Source organism: Felis catus, chromosome A2 (genome assembly GCF_018350175.1).
Source record: "Felis catus isolate Fca126 chromosome A2, F.catus_Fca126_mat1.0, whole genome shotgun sequence".
NCBI lineage: Eukaryota > Metazoa > Chordata > Mammalia > Carnivora > Felidae > Felis > Felis catus.
Window position 1 is genome coordinate 109302315 of NC_058369.1, and position 20394 is coordinate 109322708.

At 39.0% G+C, this 20394-nt stretch overlaps 1 protein-coding gene across 6 annotated transcripts in view; it reads right to left on the reverse strand.

The window, feature by feature from the left end:
• CRPPA (CDP-L-ribitol pyrophosphorylase A) overlaps positions 1-20394 on the reverse strand; it is a 670733-nt gene that overhangs the window by 638865 nt on the left and 11474 nt on the right. For all 6 annotated transcript variants that reach the window (XM_045052438.1, XM_045052440.1, XM_045052439.1 and 3 more), the window contains exon 2: positions 12295-12571. In XM_045052438.1, coding sequence (XP_044908373.1) covers positions 12295-12571 — 277 coding nt within the window. The remainder of the gene's footprint in view (positions 1-12294; positions 12572-20394) is intronic.

The following is a 20394-nucleotide window of genomic DNA, read 5'->3' on the forward strand; positions in this document are numbered from 1 at the left end:
ATGTACCCCTAAAAAAAGGATATGTAGCATGAAGAAATAAAGCCCCCATTTGATATACTCAACTTTAATTCTTGAAAATTAAAGCAGTACCATTTAACTTACATGTAATTTGATCAGAAGTATTCTGTTTGGATGTCCTGGGTGTTTAATAAGCCTTACTACATTTTAATCCCTAGGTATACCACCACCCCTTGATCTGCCTCCTTCTCCAACTTGATTTAGAGGTAATACATAAAATATACAGGAGTCACAGTTTTAGCTAAAGAAAACAAAAACTTTTCACACAGTAGCCTTTTCACCATCAGTAACACATCAAGTTTTACCTCATTCCATAGTCAGGGAATAATTCACTACCTGCCCTGGGCACTTCAACTTTGTTAAAATAAGCCTCAACTTTGCCAGTAAATACTCAGAAATCAGGCTTTCTCACATATCAAACTGCTTCTTTTAGACCCAGGTCTTAGTACCAATGTTTCCCTCCAGTAAGATACAGAATCCAATGGCCCGGGAGCACTTATTACCTGACCCCCCACCCAACACTGAATGAACTCTGACCTTCAATGCACTTAATCATGATCAAAACTAACCAATAGAGATCCAGTACAATTTACTGTTAGCCATGGTCAATTCTACCTAAGATTCTTTGTTTGGAAAATAACATCTGTTGAGTCATTTAGCTCTTTAATAACAAGCCCAAAATACTTTGCATAAATATCCAATACTGGATAGTCAAACAGTTTATTTTTCCTGATACACACATATTAGCTTTTACTTCTCAAGTTTTCCTTAATCATTACTGAGTACATTCCTGCTGTAAAATACAAAGATTGCCCCCTCACAAACACACACACCGCCCCCCCCCACCCCCGTCAGAATTTCTGTTTATTAGGTTACACTATTTCTCTTCAGAAAGGGACTCAACATATTTTCTAACTAATGGTGCTAACCATCCTACAGGGCATGGGATAGCTCCCCCCCCAACAGAAAGTACCTTACGAAAACATGAAAGATTGTGCCAAGTTTGAGAAATGCTGTGCCACTTCAGTATTTAGATACACAAAGAAACTCAGGTCTGGAAGTCTACTCTCAGATACAAAAATACCTGTTGCCTTAAATACTGGAGAAACAACCCAATATAGTAAGTGTAGGGTATTTTTTATTAGGTAAGCAGTAAGATGTACCTAAGGGTCAGGAGTTGATAAGATCACAAGCAGTTAAAATTCTTTAGGTAACTAATATTAACATGGGTAGGTCTGCCAAATTCTGGAAAGCAATTCAGTGTCTGAAAAGGATGCTGAGGTCTGGGAGGGCAGGAACATTTTAGAAGAGACGATGAGGTCTACTGTCAGGGAATGGCAAAGAAAAATTAAAGCATTCACAAGTACATGTGTCGTATTACCCCTTGGCTCACATCATCCAATCAGGTCCAGCCAATCCAGTTCCTTAAACTCTTCCCCTGGCCCCCAACCTCTACTTCTTTCTCTATTTCAGTCTGCTTAAATAGACTTTGACCACTTCGCTAGATCATTACATAGATCCCAAACTAATTTCAGTCCCCTCAACCTCCTGTACTCCATCTATCTAACCAGGGAGACAGCCATCTTTCTAAACTTCAAGTCTTAGATGGGGGGAGGGGGAGATTTAATGGTTCCCCCCTGGTCTCCAAAAGCTAATTCAAGGAAAGAAATCAAGGAAGATTAAGGAGTTCAAACCTATAGATTATTCCAGAGATGCTAAAAAAGGCAAATTTAAATGGTTCTGTTCAGTTGGAAGCTTAACATACCAGGTCTGCAATTATAGCAGAGAAGCTATAGCATGAGAGATTTCAGAGTAAATATGTCAATTTGGAGTTAAAACGGGTACATGCAAATGCTTTGTACCACGTCAAATAATCATCTCACAAACTTGCATGTTGTAGGATTCTTTTTATACAGTACTCTGGAAGAGACAAAAACAAAGGGACAGAGCACCTATCAAGAATTGACCTGGATTAGGAAGAGAGCAAGGGTCTGAGCACCAGGCAGCAGCAGGAGGGAATTCTTTGGCGTGTTACAAAGTTCTGTTGTGATTGTAATCATCTATACAGGTATAAACACTCAGACTGTATACCCTCCCAAAAGTGAATTTTACTGTGTAACAGGTTTTCAATTAAGTAATGTGAGCATAATTTTGATTGCTCAGAAGTACTTTGTTCAGTTATAAAAGAAGTTAAAGGAAACATTTTGAGTATGGGAAGATGTATCTGGAAAGAGTGGTCAAAAAAAAAAAACAGCAAAGATTGCAGTCACAGAAGACAAAGTAGAGAGAGCTGCAGAAGGAAGGTCTGGCTAACGTTGTCAACTTAGCTAAGACATTCTGTATAGGCTGCTTTGGTATAATATGATTCTTTCTAATGTCAGCCACCTGGACTTAGCACAACCCCCACAGCTCACAACCAGAATGCCCTTATTTTAGACACCAGACCCAAGTGGAATCCCCACATCACCAGCTCTGCTGACCTACTGGCTGCAAACCCAGAAGGTTCTCACAACCTCCAATGAAGTTTACCCAAAACTCCTAGAACTCAGGAAAATGATTAGAACTACATTTTGACAATGATTATTTATGATCACATGTGTATGACCAGGGATATGTATCAGACCAGATAAACGTAGAGAAACATGGGGTGAGGGCTTGCGAGTTCAGAACACAGCCTCTGCGGTGCCCTCTCCCCATGCAATCAGCACATCGCTGCTCAACCAGGTCGCTCCCCTGAGCTTCAGTGTCCAGGGTCTTCATTGGGATATCATTTTGTCAGTGTGAGTCACTGAATCATTGACCATGTGGTTCAACTCAGTCTCCAGCCCAATTACTCTCCCCCAGAGGTTGGGCTGGTTCAAAGTCTCAAACCTCCAACTGCCATTGGTAATGAGACACCATTAGTATTTCTGACAACCAGCCCAGATCCCGAGTGATCTCATTAGCATCATCTCAGGGGAGATGGAAGGGGATCATGAAAAACAAAAACCCTCCTCTATTACTTCAGAAATTCTAAATACTTCAATTCTCCCTTCAAGGAACCAGGTATAAAAGCCAGTCATCTTACTTATTTTATAACAGACTAAAACTGCACATATAGAATGGGAGCTGAAAAATTACAGGTGATTTTGGACAGAGTAGTCAGAGAAGAACCCAGATCGCTGTGCACTGAGGAGTCAACTTTTGCACTGAGGAGGTGCAAAAGAAGGAGCAATAAATGTGACCTGTTACTGTCAGAACTTGACAAGGGAGGAGAAGATAAAACATGATTAGAGATCCAAGAACACAGGGCTTTAATATGTGCAAGTAACTATGGAAATGTCTTCTCTCAGGAACACATTTTGAGGAGGTTGCCTTTCTGATGCACTATCATTTTCAAATTCATGTTATTACTGGCAGTTTTGTGTATATAATAGCTAGCTTATTAGTCCTAAAATGACTCTCTCACATTTCTATGTTCCAACTTATTTTACCCTGTCCAACATCTCCCTTATAACAATGTCCTCGTTACTACTTTTCCATCTCTGGACTTTTAATTATGCAGAAATATAAAAATAATTTATACTTAGTAAAAAACCTTTGTTTTTTAATTTTTAACGTTTATTTATTACTGAGAGACAGAGCACAAGCAGGGGAGGGACACAGAGAGAGGGAGACACAGAATCCAAAGCAGGCTCCAGGCGGCGAGCTGTCAGCACAGAGCCTGACGCGGGGCTCGAACTCACAAACCCTGAGATCATGACCCGAGCTGAAGTCAGACGCTCAACCGACTGAGCCAACCAGGTGCCCCAGTAAAAAACTTCTAATTTCAGGACTATGGCTGACAAATTATCTTGCAAAACCTCTTGCAATGTAAAAAAAGTTCAGGAGAAAATGTTACTAATAGCTTTTTTCCCCAGTGTGACTCTTAAGGTTATTTGTTTTTAGTAATTTTTTAGGGGTGCCTGGGTGGTTCAGTTGGTTAAGCAGCAAAGTAGCCAACTCTTGGTTTCAGCTCAGTTCATGAACTCACAGTCGAGATCGGGCCCCACATCTGGCTCCATACTGAGCATGGAGCCTGCCTTGAAATTCCGTCTCCTCTTCTCTCTAGGCTCCTCCCCTTCTCTCTCCCTCTCTCTCTCAAAATAAATAAATAAACTTTAAAAAATCATTATTTTAGAACCGTGACTCATGAGATAACTACCTAGGACTAACATCACATCCAGAATCCAAGGAAGACAGTGGAGATGCGTTGGATTATTAAGAGGATTTAGTATAAACAAATGAGACAGAATGAGGAATTCTGTCCTGAGACTATGCTACCTAGTCCACAAGAACTGTGGTCCTCACATTAAGATCCAGGTAACCATTTAAAAGGTAAGCCAGATAAAGCACAATAACCAGTGCGTTAAGATTATACAAAATTGTCTGTCTATCCTGGCTTGTATTCTGATGGGGAGGGGAACCTTCCCTGAGAGGCCCTGTCATCTAGACTTAATGGGAGTTCAGAGTTTGGTTTAACATGACCATAAGGTGGATAAAACCTCAAGCCAAAAATTAACATAATGTGAATCCAAAATGGTAAAACCCTCAGAATCCCTGGCAGAACACAAATCTGCTTCAAAAACACATCTTCATCCCATGCCCAAAGGATTCCTACTGATAAAGTCCTGCCAAACATGGGACTACAATACACACTGCTCAACAGAGGAAGAAACAAATCTTGAATAAAAGTGGAGAAATGAAGAAGTTAAGAACTACGAAGAATTACATTAGCACGATAAATTAAATATTTATATTTAAGTACTGAAAGAATATAAAATCGTGAAAAAAAAAGGGGGGGGGAGGGCAATGACAGCTGAAAAGGACCAAATCAAACTCCCAGGAAGTCAAATTTTGATTGTGACAATACTTCAACAAGAGATTATATTAGGACTAATATAAATGAAAACCAAGGCTACTCAGAAAACACCACCCCCCCCCCATACATGCACACACGCGCGCGCCAGAAAAAAAAAATGATGTTATGAGGACAGGGGAAGGTTTACCACACATACAGTGATGCATAAGTAGAAGGGAGAAAAAGCTGTAGGGTCAGAAATGGGGCAAAGTCAATATTTAAAAGTTAATGATATGGAAGGCTCTAGAATTGATAAGATATTAATCAAACTGCATGAATAAATCCTAAGCAAGGGAGGAAAAAGATATTATCTAGTCACACCATAGAGACAATGCACAATACCTTTGAAAAATAAGTGACTTTAAAATCAACCTGGCAGACACTATGTAGCTAAGATGCTAACTTAGCAGGAGGACCCTAGACTTGACTTATCCCTTGAACACAGCTACATTATTGTCAAATCATACTCCGGAAAGTGACTTGAGTACTGACAGAACAGACTGTACAACTAGAGGGATAGAAGAGGCCACACAGAGGAAGGTATGAAGTATGGAGACATGGTTTGGGGAAGAAACCTATCATGGGTGCTGCAGAGGGAAAGGAGTCCTGGCCACAAAGAAAGCTAAGAGAAAGAGAGAGATCGGAGTGCACGTGGGTACACTCAGAAGTCTTCTCCAAAGCCATTGGCTGGGAAAACGAGAGAGGCTGATTTTCTTGAGTTTCACCAGCAGGTCTCAAAGCCAGGAGTTTTAGCGGTTGGCGGGCTTGGCTGGGAAAGAGGCCTGAGAACACTGCCCTGCTCCTGGAAAGAAGGCAGGCGAACCATCCGGGAAAGACTGCATGATCTGAGGGTTGCCTAAAGTGCTTGGGAAGAGACCGTTCACTCTTCCACTGCCTCTAGAGGCGGTGTTCACAGAAACGCCTGTCTGGGGACAGAAGAGCGGGCAGGCAGCACTTCCCTCCCCTGCCCCTCAGCATAGGCGCAGAGACACCTGCTGAGGGCAGCTAACCCAGACACTGGCTGCTTAGCCTGCATCGCTACAAACCCCATGCCCCTGTGCTCTGGCTTACCTGCCCTTCTCAGTCAAACCTACATCTGTCCCAGAGTGGCGAGACCCTCCCCAGAAGACTAGTGCAGGCCCCCTAACACACACATCCTTAAAGTTTGCAGTTTAAAAGTCATCATTAAAAACAAATATTTAAAAAAAAAAAAAAAAGGCATCAGGCTTGACTGGGATAGAGCCCAACGACAATGTACTGTTCCAGGTGGGCAAGCAACCTGGAGACTGACTGTGTGACATCAGCAATCTGAAAGATGCCTGGGACGCTTATGGGGAAGTTACTTGATATTCGGGGGGGGGGGGGGGGGCGAGGGGGGGGTAACTCCCTGACAGCAGCAAGCACAGAGACTCTTCTCCATGGACACAGGAACTGGCTGGTGCCATCTCCCTCCATGACCCCTCAGCATAAACCAGCTTCACTAAAGAGCACAGGGCCAACCAGATTCACTCAACAGCATACCGTAACTGGCAGCCTCACCAGCTTAAACCAAGTCCTGACACGCCAGGACTCTGCTGGTCCTCCTTTTCTCAGACAAGCATGCCTAAGGCCTAGCACAGCAGACCCCTTCACCAGAAGATCAGCAGAAACCTGCACTCACACCATGTCTTCCAACCAGAGAGTTCTGCAAGGCTTCAAGTCAAGAGGAAGGAGCATCGAATCTCATTTAACAAGCAGACCAGACCACACCTAGTTAAAATTCACTACGCTCTGGCCAAGATCCAAACATTGCATGCTACAGACAAGGAAACCCTTTGCAAATGACTGGCCTGAGCAATAGAGCAGCCAAAGCACAGCAGCAGACTACATGCAGCATACACCACAGACAGGGCCTGAAGCGCCAGGCCCTGAACACTTTATGACCTCTCCTTCATAAAGCCGTTATTCTCAGGAACAGGAAACCTAATAGGATTTTCCAACACAGAGAAGACGACAGAGACTTCGACAAAATGCCAAGATGGAGGGGAACTCATCCCCTAGGAAAGAACAAGGAAAGATCCCGCCAGAGATCTAGCTGATACAAGTAATGTGCCTGATGGAGAATTTAAAGTAACAACCACAAGGACACTCACTGAGACTGAGAAGAACAGGAGGACATAAGGAAGACCCTTACCACAGAGATAAAAGAGCTCAAAACCAATCAGGCAAAAATGAAAACTCCAACAACGGAGATTTGAAACAGACTGGATAGAATGACAAGGATGAAAGAAGCAGAGGAATGAGTAAGTCATAGAGAAGAGAAAATTATGAAAAATAATGAAGTTGAACAAAAGGGAGAATGAATTATGCAACACGCAAGTAGACTTAGGGAACTCAGTGACTCCATCACATACAGTAATATTTGTATAAAAGGAGTCCCAGAGGACGAGAGAGAAGAGGGGGCAGCAGGTTTATTTCAGGAAGTAAGAAGTAAAAATTTTCCTATTCTGGGGAAGGAAACACATAGATATCCTAATCCAGAAGGCATAGAGAACTCCCATTAAAATCAACAAAAGCAGGTCAATACCAAGACATATTGTAGTTAAATTTGCTAAATATAGAGAAAAAGAAAACATCCTAGACGCATCAAGACAAAAGAAGTCCTTAACTTCCAAGGGAGACCCATAGCGCTAGCTGCAGATCTCTGCACAGAAACTTGGCAAGCCAGGAGGGAGTGGCATAAAATATTCATTGTGCTGGTTGAGAAAAATCTGCAGCCAAGAATACTCAACACAGCAGGTTATCATTCAGAATAGAAGGAAAGACAAAGAGTTTCCCAGACAAACACAAACTAAAGGTGTTTGTGACCACTAAACCAGCCCTGTAAGAAATACTGAGTCAAAAGTAAAGACCAAAATTAACAAAGATACTTCAGAAATGACAAAACAAGTAATAAAATGAAACTAAATACGTATCTATCAATAATTACTCTGAATGTAAAGGGACTCCAGTCGAAAGACACAGTGTGTCAGAATGGATTAAAAAAAAAACAGAACCTATCTATATGCTGCCTATGAGAGACTCATTTTAGACCTAAAGACACCTGAAGATTTCAAGAGAGGGGCTGAAGAAACATTTACCATGCAAATGGACATCAAAAGAAACCCAGACTAGCCATATATATAAGTAAACATTTTTTTTTTAATTTTTGAGAGAGACAGAGAGACAGAGACAAAGCACAACCAGGGGAGGGGCAGAGAAAGAGGGAGACACAGAATCTGAAGCAGGCTCCAGGCTCTGAGCTGTCAACACAGAGGGCGACTTGGGACTCCAACTCACAAGATAAAGATCTGAGCCAAAATTGGATATCTAACCAACTGAGCCACCAGGTGCCCCCAAACAAACTATATTTAAACCAAAGACTATAACCAGAGATGAAGAAGGGCACTACATCATAACATGCGGAACTACTGCCAACTGTAAATTGAATTCCAACATGGAATACCAAAATATATAAAACAGTTAATGACAAACATAAAGAAACTCATTGATAATAATACAGTAATAGCAGGGGACTTTAACACCTCATTTACATCAATGGACACATCATCTAAGCAAAAAATCAACAAGCAAACAGTGGCTTTGAATGACACACTGGACCAGATGCACAAAACAAATATATCAGAACATTTCATTCTAAAGCAGCAAAATACACCTTCTTTCCAAATACACATGGGACATTCTCCAGCAAAGATCACATACCAGGTCACAAATCAGGCTTCATCACATACCAAAAAAAATAAGATTGTACCATGCATCTTTTCTGGCCATGGCACTGTGAAACTTGAAGTCAATCTCAAGAAAAAAAATTGCAAAGACCAAAAAAACATAGAGATTAAACAACTAAAGAATGCTACTAAAGAATGAATGGGTCAACCAAGAAATGAAGAAATAAAAAAAAAAATTTTAAATAAACACGGCAACAAATGAAAATGAAAACACAATGGTCCAATACTTCTGGGATGCAGCAAAGGCAGTCATAAGAGGGAAGTATACAGCAATACAAGCCTACCTCAAGAAACAAGAAAAATCTCAAAAAACCTAACCTTACACCTGGAGGAGCTATAAAAAGAACAAATGAAGTCTGAAGCCAGTAGAAGGGAAGTAATAAAGATTAGAACAGAAATAAATGATATAGAAAGTGAAAAAAATATTTAGATCAATGAAACCAGCTGTTTACTTGAAAAAATAATACCGATATGCCCCCTAAAAGAGAAAGAACCCCAATAAACAAATAAGAGGAGAAATAACATCCAACACAATAGAAATACATACAATTACAAGATTATAGTATGAAGAATTATATTCTAACAAATCAGACTACGTGGAACAAATAGATAAATTTCTAGAAACATAAAATATCAAAACTGCAGCAGGAAAAAATACCAAATTCGAATAGACCGATATCCAGCAAAGAAACTGAATCAGTAATCAAAAATCCCCAACAAACCAAATCCAGGGCCAGATGGCTTCCCAGGGGAATTCTACCTAACATTTAAAGAAGAGTTAATACCTATTCTACTCAAACTTTTCCAAAAAATAGAAATTGAAAGAAAACTTCCTAACTCATTTTAGAGGCAGCATTACCCTGATTCCAAAACCAGACAAAGATTCCACTAAGAAAGAGAACTAGAGGCCAATATCCCTGATGAACATGGATGCAAGAATTCTCAAATATATTATATATATTTATATATATATATATATATATATATATATATATATATATATATATATGCAAACTGAATCTACAGGATGTTGAAATAATCATTCGTGGGGTGCCTACATGGCTCAGTCAACTGAACACCCAACTCTTAATTTTGGCTCAGGTCATGATCCCAGAGTCTTGGGATCCAGCCCCGTGTTGGACTCTACAATGAGCATAGAGCCTAAGATTCTCTCTCTCTCCTTCTCTCTCTGCCCCTCCCCTGTGGTTGCTCTATCAACATAAATAAATAAAAAAAAAAAAAAAAAAAAAGTATTTCACCTATCTGTATTAAACTCATTTCCTACTTTCTTGAAAATTATTCCTTAACACCATCCAAACAAGACATCACTTCCATTGTTTTAAATGTTTACTTTTGAGAGAGACAGAGAGAACACAAGCATGAGCCAGAGAGGAGCAGAGAGGGGGACAGAAGATTCCAAGCAGGCTCTGTGCTTACAGTCGAGAGCCCCATGTGGGACTCAAACTCACAAACCGTGATATCGTGAATTGAGCCAAAGTCAGACGCTTAACCAAATGAGTCACTCAAGCGCCCCACAAGACATTATTCCTAGAAGACATCAAGTTCCTGAAGCTTCAAAATAAATAGTGAAGATTTTGCTTAAAACTAGCTTCTTATTTCAATCAAAGTTTCACAGATTTCATTAAAATATCATGTATGATTTAATCATGTGCATAATACATAAAAGTTATTCTATTAACATTCATTATAAAGAGTCAAAGAATTCCAACACATCTGCAACAACAAAAAAAAAAACAGTAAATGCTATGCATGTTTATGTTTTATTAAGTCACCAGTTAAACCAGGATATCTTAGCTTATTATTAACTGCAGCAGGAGAGTCCTCTTAACTTTCAGACCTATTACCACAAGTATCACTTTATGAACAATCTTAGAAATAAGATCTCAAAAAAAAAAAATAATCAGCAAAAAAATTCCAAATGTGTAATTTGTATTGTGAGTTTGAATGACATTTTTCCAAAAGGTAACATAGCCAAAGATCTCTAATTTTATTTGCCTTATAGTATAAATTTTTCATTATCTGCCCCACCTATACAGTGCTCCCTAGGAACTTGCTCAAATTTGTCAAGTTTCACTCTAATTCCTCAGTGTTATAAATCCTGTGCCCTTTTCTTCCTCTTCATTTCACTTCTAACTGATCATCTTGCATCTACTACAGTAAAGGAGCCTGGAGAACAGGAAGGAGTCACAGAAGAAATAGGAGGGCCCTGACCAAGTTTTGAGGTCAACTAACGTACCTCTATGATCATTTTCACTCCATTAACACTACATCAAGCTACCATTTTTAAGTTACACTGAAGAAAAATGTTTTATTTGATTGATGGAATTCTTATACAGGTTTGAAAGGAATTCATGCTGCAGGGAGATGAGATAAAATTACCACCAATTTCCTGACAAAATTGCAGTTACACATAGATCACTGAAGACAAATCAAATACTATCTTTTCCAGATTGGTATTTTTTAACTCACCATCCATATGGCTAAGAAGGGTTAGAGGACTCCTTCCATTGGTCTACAATCCTACATGTTGTAATTCATCTTAATACCTTTTTTATTTTTAAAAACTTAACACCTAATTTCCAATAATAAAAAACCCCACAGGTATTAGCACCTGCATTGTTTTAAATGTTTATTTAAAGAGAGAGAGAAACAAAGAGACAACTAGAGGAGGCACAGAGAGACAGGGAGAGAGAGCATCCCAAACAGGCTCCACACTCAGCACAGAGCCTGACTCAAGGCTCAAACTCATCACTGTGAGGTCATGCATAACCTGAGCCAAAATCAAAAGTCAGCCATTCAACCAACTGAGCCACCCAGGCACTCCATCGTCTGTATTTTTACAAGTAAGTAAAGTAAAGAAAATGGGCTCGACGAGGTTGAGAAAGTTGCACATACACCATTAATTAAAAAATGTTTAAGAGGGACCTAAGCATGTCCAGCTCCATAGCTTATTGCTATTATGCTATACCAACTGTGTACAACATGTTGCACTGTCTCAAATTTAGACTAGAAAGCTATTACCTTATTTTTAGGATTTTTATCTACTAATATAAGAACAAAACAAAGATGTTCTAGACATTACCAAAGGTCTTTTGCTATCCTGTCTTCTTTGGTGAAATATCACACAGAATTCTGTGTCATCTTAAAATGTTTCATTTTAAAGGGTGTGAAAATCTTGCCTAGTTATTCGTGCTGGAAAGTAAACCAGTTCCGGAAAGTCAAAACACAATGTGCATGTGATCAGCCAAATTTTTGATAATCATGTGTGTCCTAGACTTGAGAATTTTCTTAGGTATTTTCAGGTAAGTGTACATTGCTTCTCATTTATTCAAGGTGCATACATAGCCATACTCTGAAGACATTATTACATTTTTCTCCAAAAAGCTCATGTTATGATGAGGCACTGGACTGTAAGAAAAAACAAATTCCGGTACAGTCTCATGACCTACAACACTTCAAGCTTCCTGAAAAAAAATTTAGCATGATGCTTTTAAGTCATCATGCGTGTTTCATATAGACATTTAAATAGGATTTCATCAAAATCCAGCAATTCAACATTTGCTATCGTATTTGCATCTTTTATCCACCTTCAGAAGTATAAACACTTACCCCATATTCCTTAGCAGCTGTGACAACCTTAAGAAGGACATCTTCTTCAACAAATGGTCTCACAGCATCATGGATTATCACAACTTCTGGCTTAGACAGTTTAGAGTCAGGCTGGTCCTCTGCCAGTGCTTTGAGTCCATTGAAAATTGACCTGTGACGGGTCACTCCAGCTTCAACCAGTGAGATGCGTTGATGCTGGTACTTCTGAATGATACCCTTCATTGCTTCCATGTTCTCTCCAGTTACTGCAACAACAATGTCCTTTATCCAACATACTCTAAAAGGAAAGAGTACATACATTTAATATAAATAGAGCCTTATACAAGTTAAGCTAGTAACAAAACTGAATTAGTAAGCACTACTGTAACTTCATAGGGCTATCAAAAACTGAAAGTTAAATCAGTTTTATGCATTTTATTGTGTCTAGTAAAAAGATTGTTAATCAGTGAATATTTCACACTATAGATAGTAACAGATGTAGTTAATGTTTTATACTCCATAGTCAAATTTTATCTATATAAATACTATACAATAGATATGGATTTCAAAGTTTGGATTCTATTATCAGTACATTGAGATAAAAGAATGCAGTAATAAGTCCTTTAAATTGATTTTTTCCAAATCATTTGTTCAATAAAATAGGAACAAGTCAAAGCAGTTTTGAATACCAGAATTTCTGTCTCTCTCAAGAAATCCATCAAATCACTAACACAGCTGCATAACTTTGCCTACATCCAAGTGAAACATCATGTCTTAAATGGGATACTAAGATTATATCAAGTTCAAAATGATAAACTTTGTAATAAAATATTTAATTAACGAATTGACCTATTGAGTCACACAAAGTATTAAACAATTTTTCTGTTGTAAAATATTTTTTTAAACACTGACATTTTGCACTGCATACTCCATAGCATTGAGTGGCAACTGCATTAGATTTTGGCAGACTTCTTGAACACCAGCACTAACAGAGCTTGAGGTCATTATAGACTCTATGTTCCACATAGAGCCAACAGGCACAGACCAGGCAAACTGCCTCTGACCCACGATACTAACTCTGAGTAAAGGTCACTTTAAAATTAATTATTATTTTTTTTCAATTTACATCCAAGTTAGTTAGTATATAGTGCAATAATGATTTCAGGAGTAGATTCCAGTGATTCATTCCCTATGCATAACACCCAGTGCTCATCCCAACAAGCGTCTTCCTTAATGCCCCTTACCCATTTAGCCCATTGCCCCTCCCACAACCCCTCCAGTAATGCTCTGTTTGTTCTCCATATTCAAGAGTCTCTTATTTTTTGTCCCTCTCCCTGTTTTTGTATTGCTTTAGCTTCCCCTCTCTTGTGTTCATCTGTTCTGTGTCTTAAAGCCCTCATATGAGTGAAGTCATATGATACCTGTCTTTCACTAATTTAGCTTAGCATGACACCCTCTAGTTCCATCCATCTAGTTGCAAATGCCAAGATTTCATTCTTTTTGATTGCCGAGTAATACTCCATTGTGTATATATACACCACATCTTCTTTATCCATTCATCCCTTGATGGACTTTTGGGCTCTTTCCATACTTTGGCTATTGTTGATAGTGCTGCTATAAACACGGGGGTGCATGTGTCCCTTCGAAACAGCACACCTGTATCCCATGAATAAGTGCCTAGTAGTGCAATTGCTGGGCCGTAGGGCAGTTCTGTTTTTAGTTTTTTGAAGAACCTCCATACTGTTTTCCAGAGTGGCTACACCAGCTTGCATTGCCACCAACAATGCAAAAGAGATCCTCTTTCTCCACATCCTTGCCAGCATCTGTTGTTGCCTGAGTTGTTAATGTTCGCTATTCTGACAGGTGTAAGGTAGTATCTCATTGTGGTTTTGATTTGTATTTCCCTGATGATGAGTGACGTTGAGCATTTTTTCATGTGTAGGTTGGCCATCTGGATGTCTTCTTTGGAGAAGTGTCTATTCATGTCTTTTGTCCATTTCTTCACTGGATCATTTGTTTTTTGGGTGTTGAGTTGGATAAGTTCTTTGTAGATTTTGGATTTTAACCCTTTATCTGATATGTCATTTGCAAATATCTTCTCCCATTCTGTCACTTGCCTTTTAGTTTTGCTGATTGTTTCCTTCACTGTGCAGAAGTTTTTATTTTGACGAGGTCCCAATAGTTTATTTTTGCTTTGGTTTCCCTTGCCTCTGGAGACATATTGAGTAAGAAGTTGCTGTGGCCAAGTTCAAAGAGGTTTTTGCCTGCTTTCTCCTCAAGGATTTTGAGGGCTTCCCGTCTTACATTTAGGTCTTTCATTCATTTTGAGTTTATTTTTGTGTATGGTGTAAGAAAGTGGTCCAGGTTGATTTTTCTACATGTCACTGTCCGGTTTTCCCAGCACGGTTTGCTCAAGAGACTGTCTTTATTCCACCAGATATTCTTTCCTACTTTGTCAAAGATTAGTTTGCCATACTTTTGTGGGTCCATTTCTGGGTTCTCTATTCTGTTCCATTGATCTGAGTGTCTGTTTTTGTGGCATTACCATACCGTCTTGATAATTACAGCTTTGTAATACATCTTGCACTCCAGACTGTTATACCCCCAGCTTTCATTTTCTTTTTCAGGATTGCTTTGGCTATTCGAGGTCTTTTCTCGTTCCATACAAAGAACTCTCAGCCTCTGAGACACTCTGTATTCATGCTAGACAGTGAAAATCTTATACACATTTTTACAAAGATGGAAAGTTCTGAAAATTACTGAGTGAAATGAGTTTTATTTATGTGAACATTTGGTTGATTTACTTAATTATTAACCTCCAACCTTCTGTAATTGAACCAACCCTTTCCAATCCCATTCTTCCTGTCACTACAACAGTAATATACAGATGAGCAACACAAAGAGCTACTTTATAAGCACACTGTCTTTTAAGTCCATTCCTTTAACAGGTATTTACTGAATGAAGATGCTGATAAACTAAGCATTGACAACACAATGAAAATAAATATTGCCTTTGCTGAGGTTACAGATCAAACAAAGAACCCCAAGGAACAACAGCAATCTGTGATCAAGTGTTATGAAGAAATCCAGGCTCACATGCAAGCAGATCATCTGACTAGCACAGAGAAGGCCAAGGTGATATTCCCTAAGGAATCAGAATTTGCTATAGGATCCAAATGGTGAGTGGCAGGGAAAAATAGGCAAAGGAATATGAAGGTCTGCTGTAAGTAAAAGCCATTACAAGGTCCTGAGGGCCAGGAAGCAAATGGAGTCAAATCGTTTCAGCAATGGAATGGGATGAAAGCCTATAAAGAAGCTGGAGGTCAAGGCAAGACCCAGAATAGGCTAAGCCATGGGGCCTCACAGACCATGTGATGAGTTTTAATGTTATAATACAAAGCCATAAACAAAGCTTTATGCAGGAGAGGACATTTCTATAAAAAAATTAAAAAAATTTAAAAAGTGCTCACTTACCCAAATGTGTATCATGTCATAAAACAGTGCCTAGAAAACTCTAGTAGTCAGAAAAGCCCCTAAGACTACTTCCTAATTTCCCAAACCTGTGAAGGGACAACCCTACATGCCAAAGGAACTTTACAGATGTGGTTAAGGATCTTGAAATGGAATGATTTTCCTAGACCATCTAGGTATGTCTAATCTAATCCCAGGAATCCTTAAACGTGAACAAGAGGCAGAAAAGTCAACGCAGCAGATGAGTTAATAGAAAGTGGCCAGTGTGATACAGGACCACAAGTCTAGGAATATAAGCAACCTCTAGAAACTAGAAAGTGGCCAGGAAATGGACTGTCCCTTGAGTGTCCAGAACAAACATAGCATTGCCAACACCTTTATATTTTAGTCCAGTGATACCTACTGTAAACTTCTAACTTCCAGAAGTTGAAGGTAGTAACATGTTGCTTTAAGTCACTCACTTCATGGTTTTTTTGTTTGTTTTTGTTTTGTTTTGTTTTGTTTTAATAGCAGCTAATTTAGTACACTCAGTTTTACTCTTGCTACAAGGTAGAGAAGACATCTGGTAGAGAAAGAGGGAAAGCAGACAGACCAAGTAGGAGATGACTGCTGCTTCATTCTGGGAAAGACAATGACTGTAGCCTCGCTACCAGATGGAGCTTGTAGATGGGGTTTAAGAGATAAATTAGAGAGCGTAACCTTTGCAAAATTGGCAAAAAAGTTTCATTATGACATAAAATAACTAACATTAAGCATTTACTATGGCTTAAGCCTTAGTCATGTTCTAACTCCTGTAATCCTCATTCTCTACGGTCTCTCTTAAGTGGGAAACAATTAAGAGGTGACATATACATTCTACTTAGCTTTCCCAAACTACCATCTTGTACCAAAAAGTTCTTGAAATCGTTTTACCAAAATACAATACCATATTCCATCTTCTAGAAGGTAACTTCCATGACAGAAAGGACATCTGTTTTGCCCATTGCTTTTCACATACCTGGTATACCCTCATTTATTTGTTGAATAAATGACCTTGGTCAATCTCACCTACCAGCAACGGTGTAGTATCTCTCAACACAGCATCATCTCAAAGGTTATAAAAACAAAAGAAGCTCTTCATTAAGCTGATCAGCTACAAAAACTCAAAAAAAAAAAAATAGTATAACCTTCCCTATGTGATGTGGTTTTGTTTCAAGCATTTGACTCCTTACCTTCATTTCAATAACTTTAGGCTCCTAGAAAGCCAGAATTACTTATGTTTTGTCAGACACTGGGGGGAATTCTAATCACAAGCAAGCTGAAACAATGCAGAAATATTCACAAAGCACCTAAGAGTAAGATATGTATTATGATGTGCAGTCAATAGAAAGTATTAGGGAGTAAGTCTCAGTGTTGGTTGCTCTGCTTTGTAGCCCATCCATCCCCCATCCCTTTCATTACAAACTTAATTGATTACAGTGTACTCACACAGTTTAGAATTTATACTGTACTTAAAGCGCCCACTCCACACGCCCCCCCCCCCCCCGCAACTGACAAGTGACAGTCCGTGGTCTCTAAATGTGAAGCTTCCCAAGGTTCTGTCTTCACTGACACAAGCTGTGACCAAAGCACTCATCTCCTCCATTATTTATTGCACCAGCCTCTTAGCTGGTCTCCTTCTACTTTTTATCCCAACATAACACATTCTCATCACTTCTAGAGGATTTTTCTCAAGTGCAAACCTAAAGTTACCCCCTGCTGCTTCTTGAGCAGGACCCTTCAAGGTCAGCCTACTTGTCCCTATGCCACTTCATCTGTCCCATTCCCCTCTTATTTAGGACATTTTCTCTCACATCCAGGTCTTTGCTTATGTTACTTCCTTTGCTACCCAGCACACCTACCCCATCTTGGGGTGGGGCAAGATGGGAAGCTCAGTTCCACCTGTTCAGCTATCAGTTCAGATATGGCTTCCCCCAGGAAGCTTTCCCAGGCATTTTGGGAGAAGCATCCCTGTTCTCCACTTCCAGAGTACTCTTACTGCTAGAGAGATTTACCATCATACTCTACGGTTTCCTTTTCTATCTCCTTCACTAGGCTGCCAACTCACAGAAAGCAAAGTCTACACTTCAGAGCTTGGCACATTCTAAACCAAGGAGTATTAGTAATATTAACAGCAACTAAGATTGATGGCTCGCTCAGTAACATGTGCTATGTACAGCACTTGCCTGCAATATCTCATCCTATATATCAGATCGCAGGAAATCACTATTATCACTTTACAGAGGACATGGAAGCAGTGACCTGCCCATGATCTCACACTTAAGAAATGCAGGGACATGGGTGGAACCAAGTCTGATTTGGGAGCCCACTGTTAACTTCTACAAATGCACTAACAGTCTGTGAGAAAGAGGTGGTAAAATTATGTCAGTATCCATTGTGTCTCCAGCACATCATTTATATTCTTAGTGATGAGCCATGTAATACTGCTACATTTGTGATCAAAATGACAAGTTTCCTTTATTTCTCGTAATTCAAGCAAAAATAAACACCTAACATTTGCCAGGCAGTATGCTAGACACTTGTTATATAATAATGAACCAAGACTGGCAGAATTCCTGACCTCATAGACCATATGTCAGTATCTGTTAAATGAATCCATGAATAGGAAAGATTTAAATAACTAGAAAGGAATAAATTATTACTTTTGTAATTGTTTAAGCCTTTTCTCTGTTCATGGATTCAGTTAACACTTTTGACATAATGGTCTGTGATTTGCTCAAGTTTATACGAAAGAATTATTAACAGTGATCAAATATATTTCAGTTTATTAATAAAACATCACAGTAAGGTTTTTGTTTTATTTTTTAAAAACATTTTAAGTACATGCTCAACTAAATCAGTAGGCAAAACTACTCTATAATCAAGAATTTAACTTGTACTCTAAGCTATTTATCTCTTCATAGTGTATTTTATCAGAAAAAAAAGTCACTTAAAAGCAACTTTTAAAGATCTTAACTTGCTATTTTTTCATAAAAATTACTTCCAATTAAATGTTAATACTGAACAATTAAGAGGGAGAAAGACAAGGCATTGCTAGACTTAATAGTTATTCAAATATCTGCACAATGAGTCAATGAATCAATGAACTCCCCAAGATAGTTACTAGAATGACTTCAAAGAGCTATAAAATAATTGTTTCAAAGAAAGTCAGTCAAAATAGATGTAAATAATTAGATATACCCAAGTCCTTTGATTATTTCCAAAAGTCGTAAGAGACTCTAAGCAGCAAAGTCTTTTAAGTCTTTTATTCTTTCTCAAACTATAGATTAAGGCCTATTAGTGTATCAATTTAGGGAGTTTAGGTTAACATTTTTGGATAAATGATACAGAAATTAATAGAAGGGTAAAGTTAGAATACATAGCAAACAGGACAGGTTTTCTTGAAATTCAAATACGTACATATTGTGTATTTATGTGTTTGATGGAGTCATAATGCAAAATATTTTTTTAAACAAGTTACAATAAAAAAATTTAGGAGACATGGTCTTAGACCACTCTTAAGAGATAACGGAATTATGGTATTTTGTTCAGCAACCAAGCACTTGCAATCCTTTTTAAGTACTATTTATATTTCAAAGGATTTATTCACATTCTTTTCTAGTTGTAGAATTAAGAGACTTTTACAGTATTAAAGTTAAATAATGTAGAATCATGGGACTGAGAAAAACCCTAACTACCTCACACAGCGCCTACTGAACAAGTATTTGCTGAATAAATGAATCTGGCTGACCTCCTTAGTGGAAAGCATGTCCACACTGAATTGCTATACCCAGATTTCATCAAGTTCTCTTGACTAATTCCTTTCTAGCACATTCCATAGGCAAATTACAAGGCTATCACCTATAGACATTTTGAGGAAAAATTATCATTTCTCATATTTTCTCCCACAATGCTAAAAAATCACTTACAGTATTCTGCTTGGGCAGCTTAATATGATCAGTTAAAAATGACAGATTTAAACACATGCTTTTTAAATAAACAGACAGGGAGGGAGATGCCTGGGAGGCTCAGTTGGTTAAGCATTGACTCCTGGTTTTGGTTCAGATCATGATCTCAGTTTGTGAGTTTCAGCCCCACATTGGACTCTGTGCTAACAGTGCAGAGTCTGCTTGGAATTCTCTCTCGGTCCCTCTTTCTGCCCCCCCCCCACCACCACTCATGCTGGCTCTCCAAATAAATAAACTTTATAAATAATAAGCAAACAGATACATGGAGTGCCTGGGTGACTCAGTTAAGTGTCCAACTCTTGATTTTGACCCAGGTCATGATCTCATGCTGGTGAGTTTGAGCCCCACGTCAAGCTCTGTGCTGACCACGCAGAGTATCCTTGGGATTTTCTCTCCCTTGCTCTCTGCCCCTCCCCAGTTTGGCCCCAAGGGACAGTGGCAGCTAGGGCTGACTGCCATGACAGTCTTCATAGAGATTAGGCTTGTGGATTGTACTGTGGCCATATTTGGTAGATTTACATCTCCCCATACCTACCCTGCTATTTTAGCAGCAAACCATTGTTGAGTTGGTGTGAAGGGGATGGCTCCCAATTGCCCCCACAATGTCAGGTCTCCTTATCAGTCTCATGACCCCAGACTTCCTACTTGAAGTCCAACCTACCAG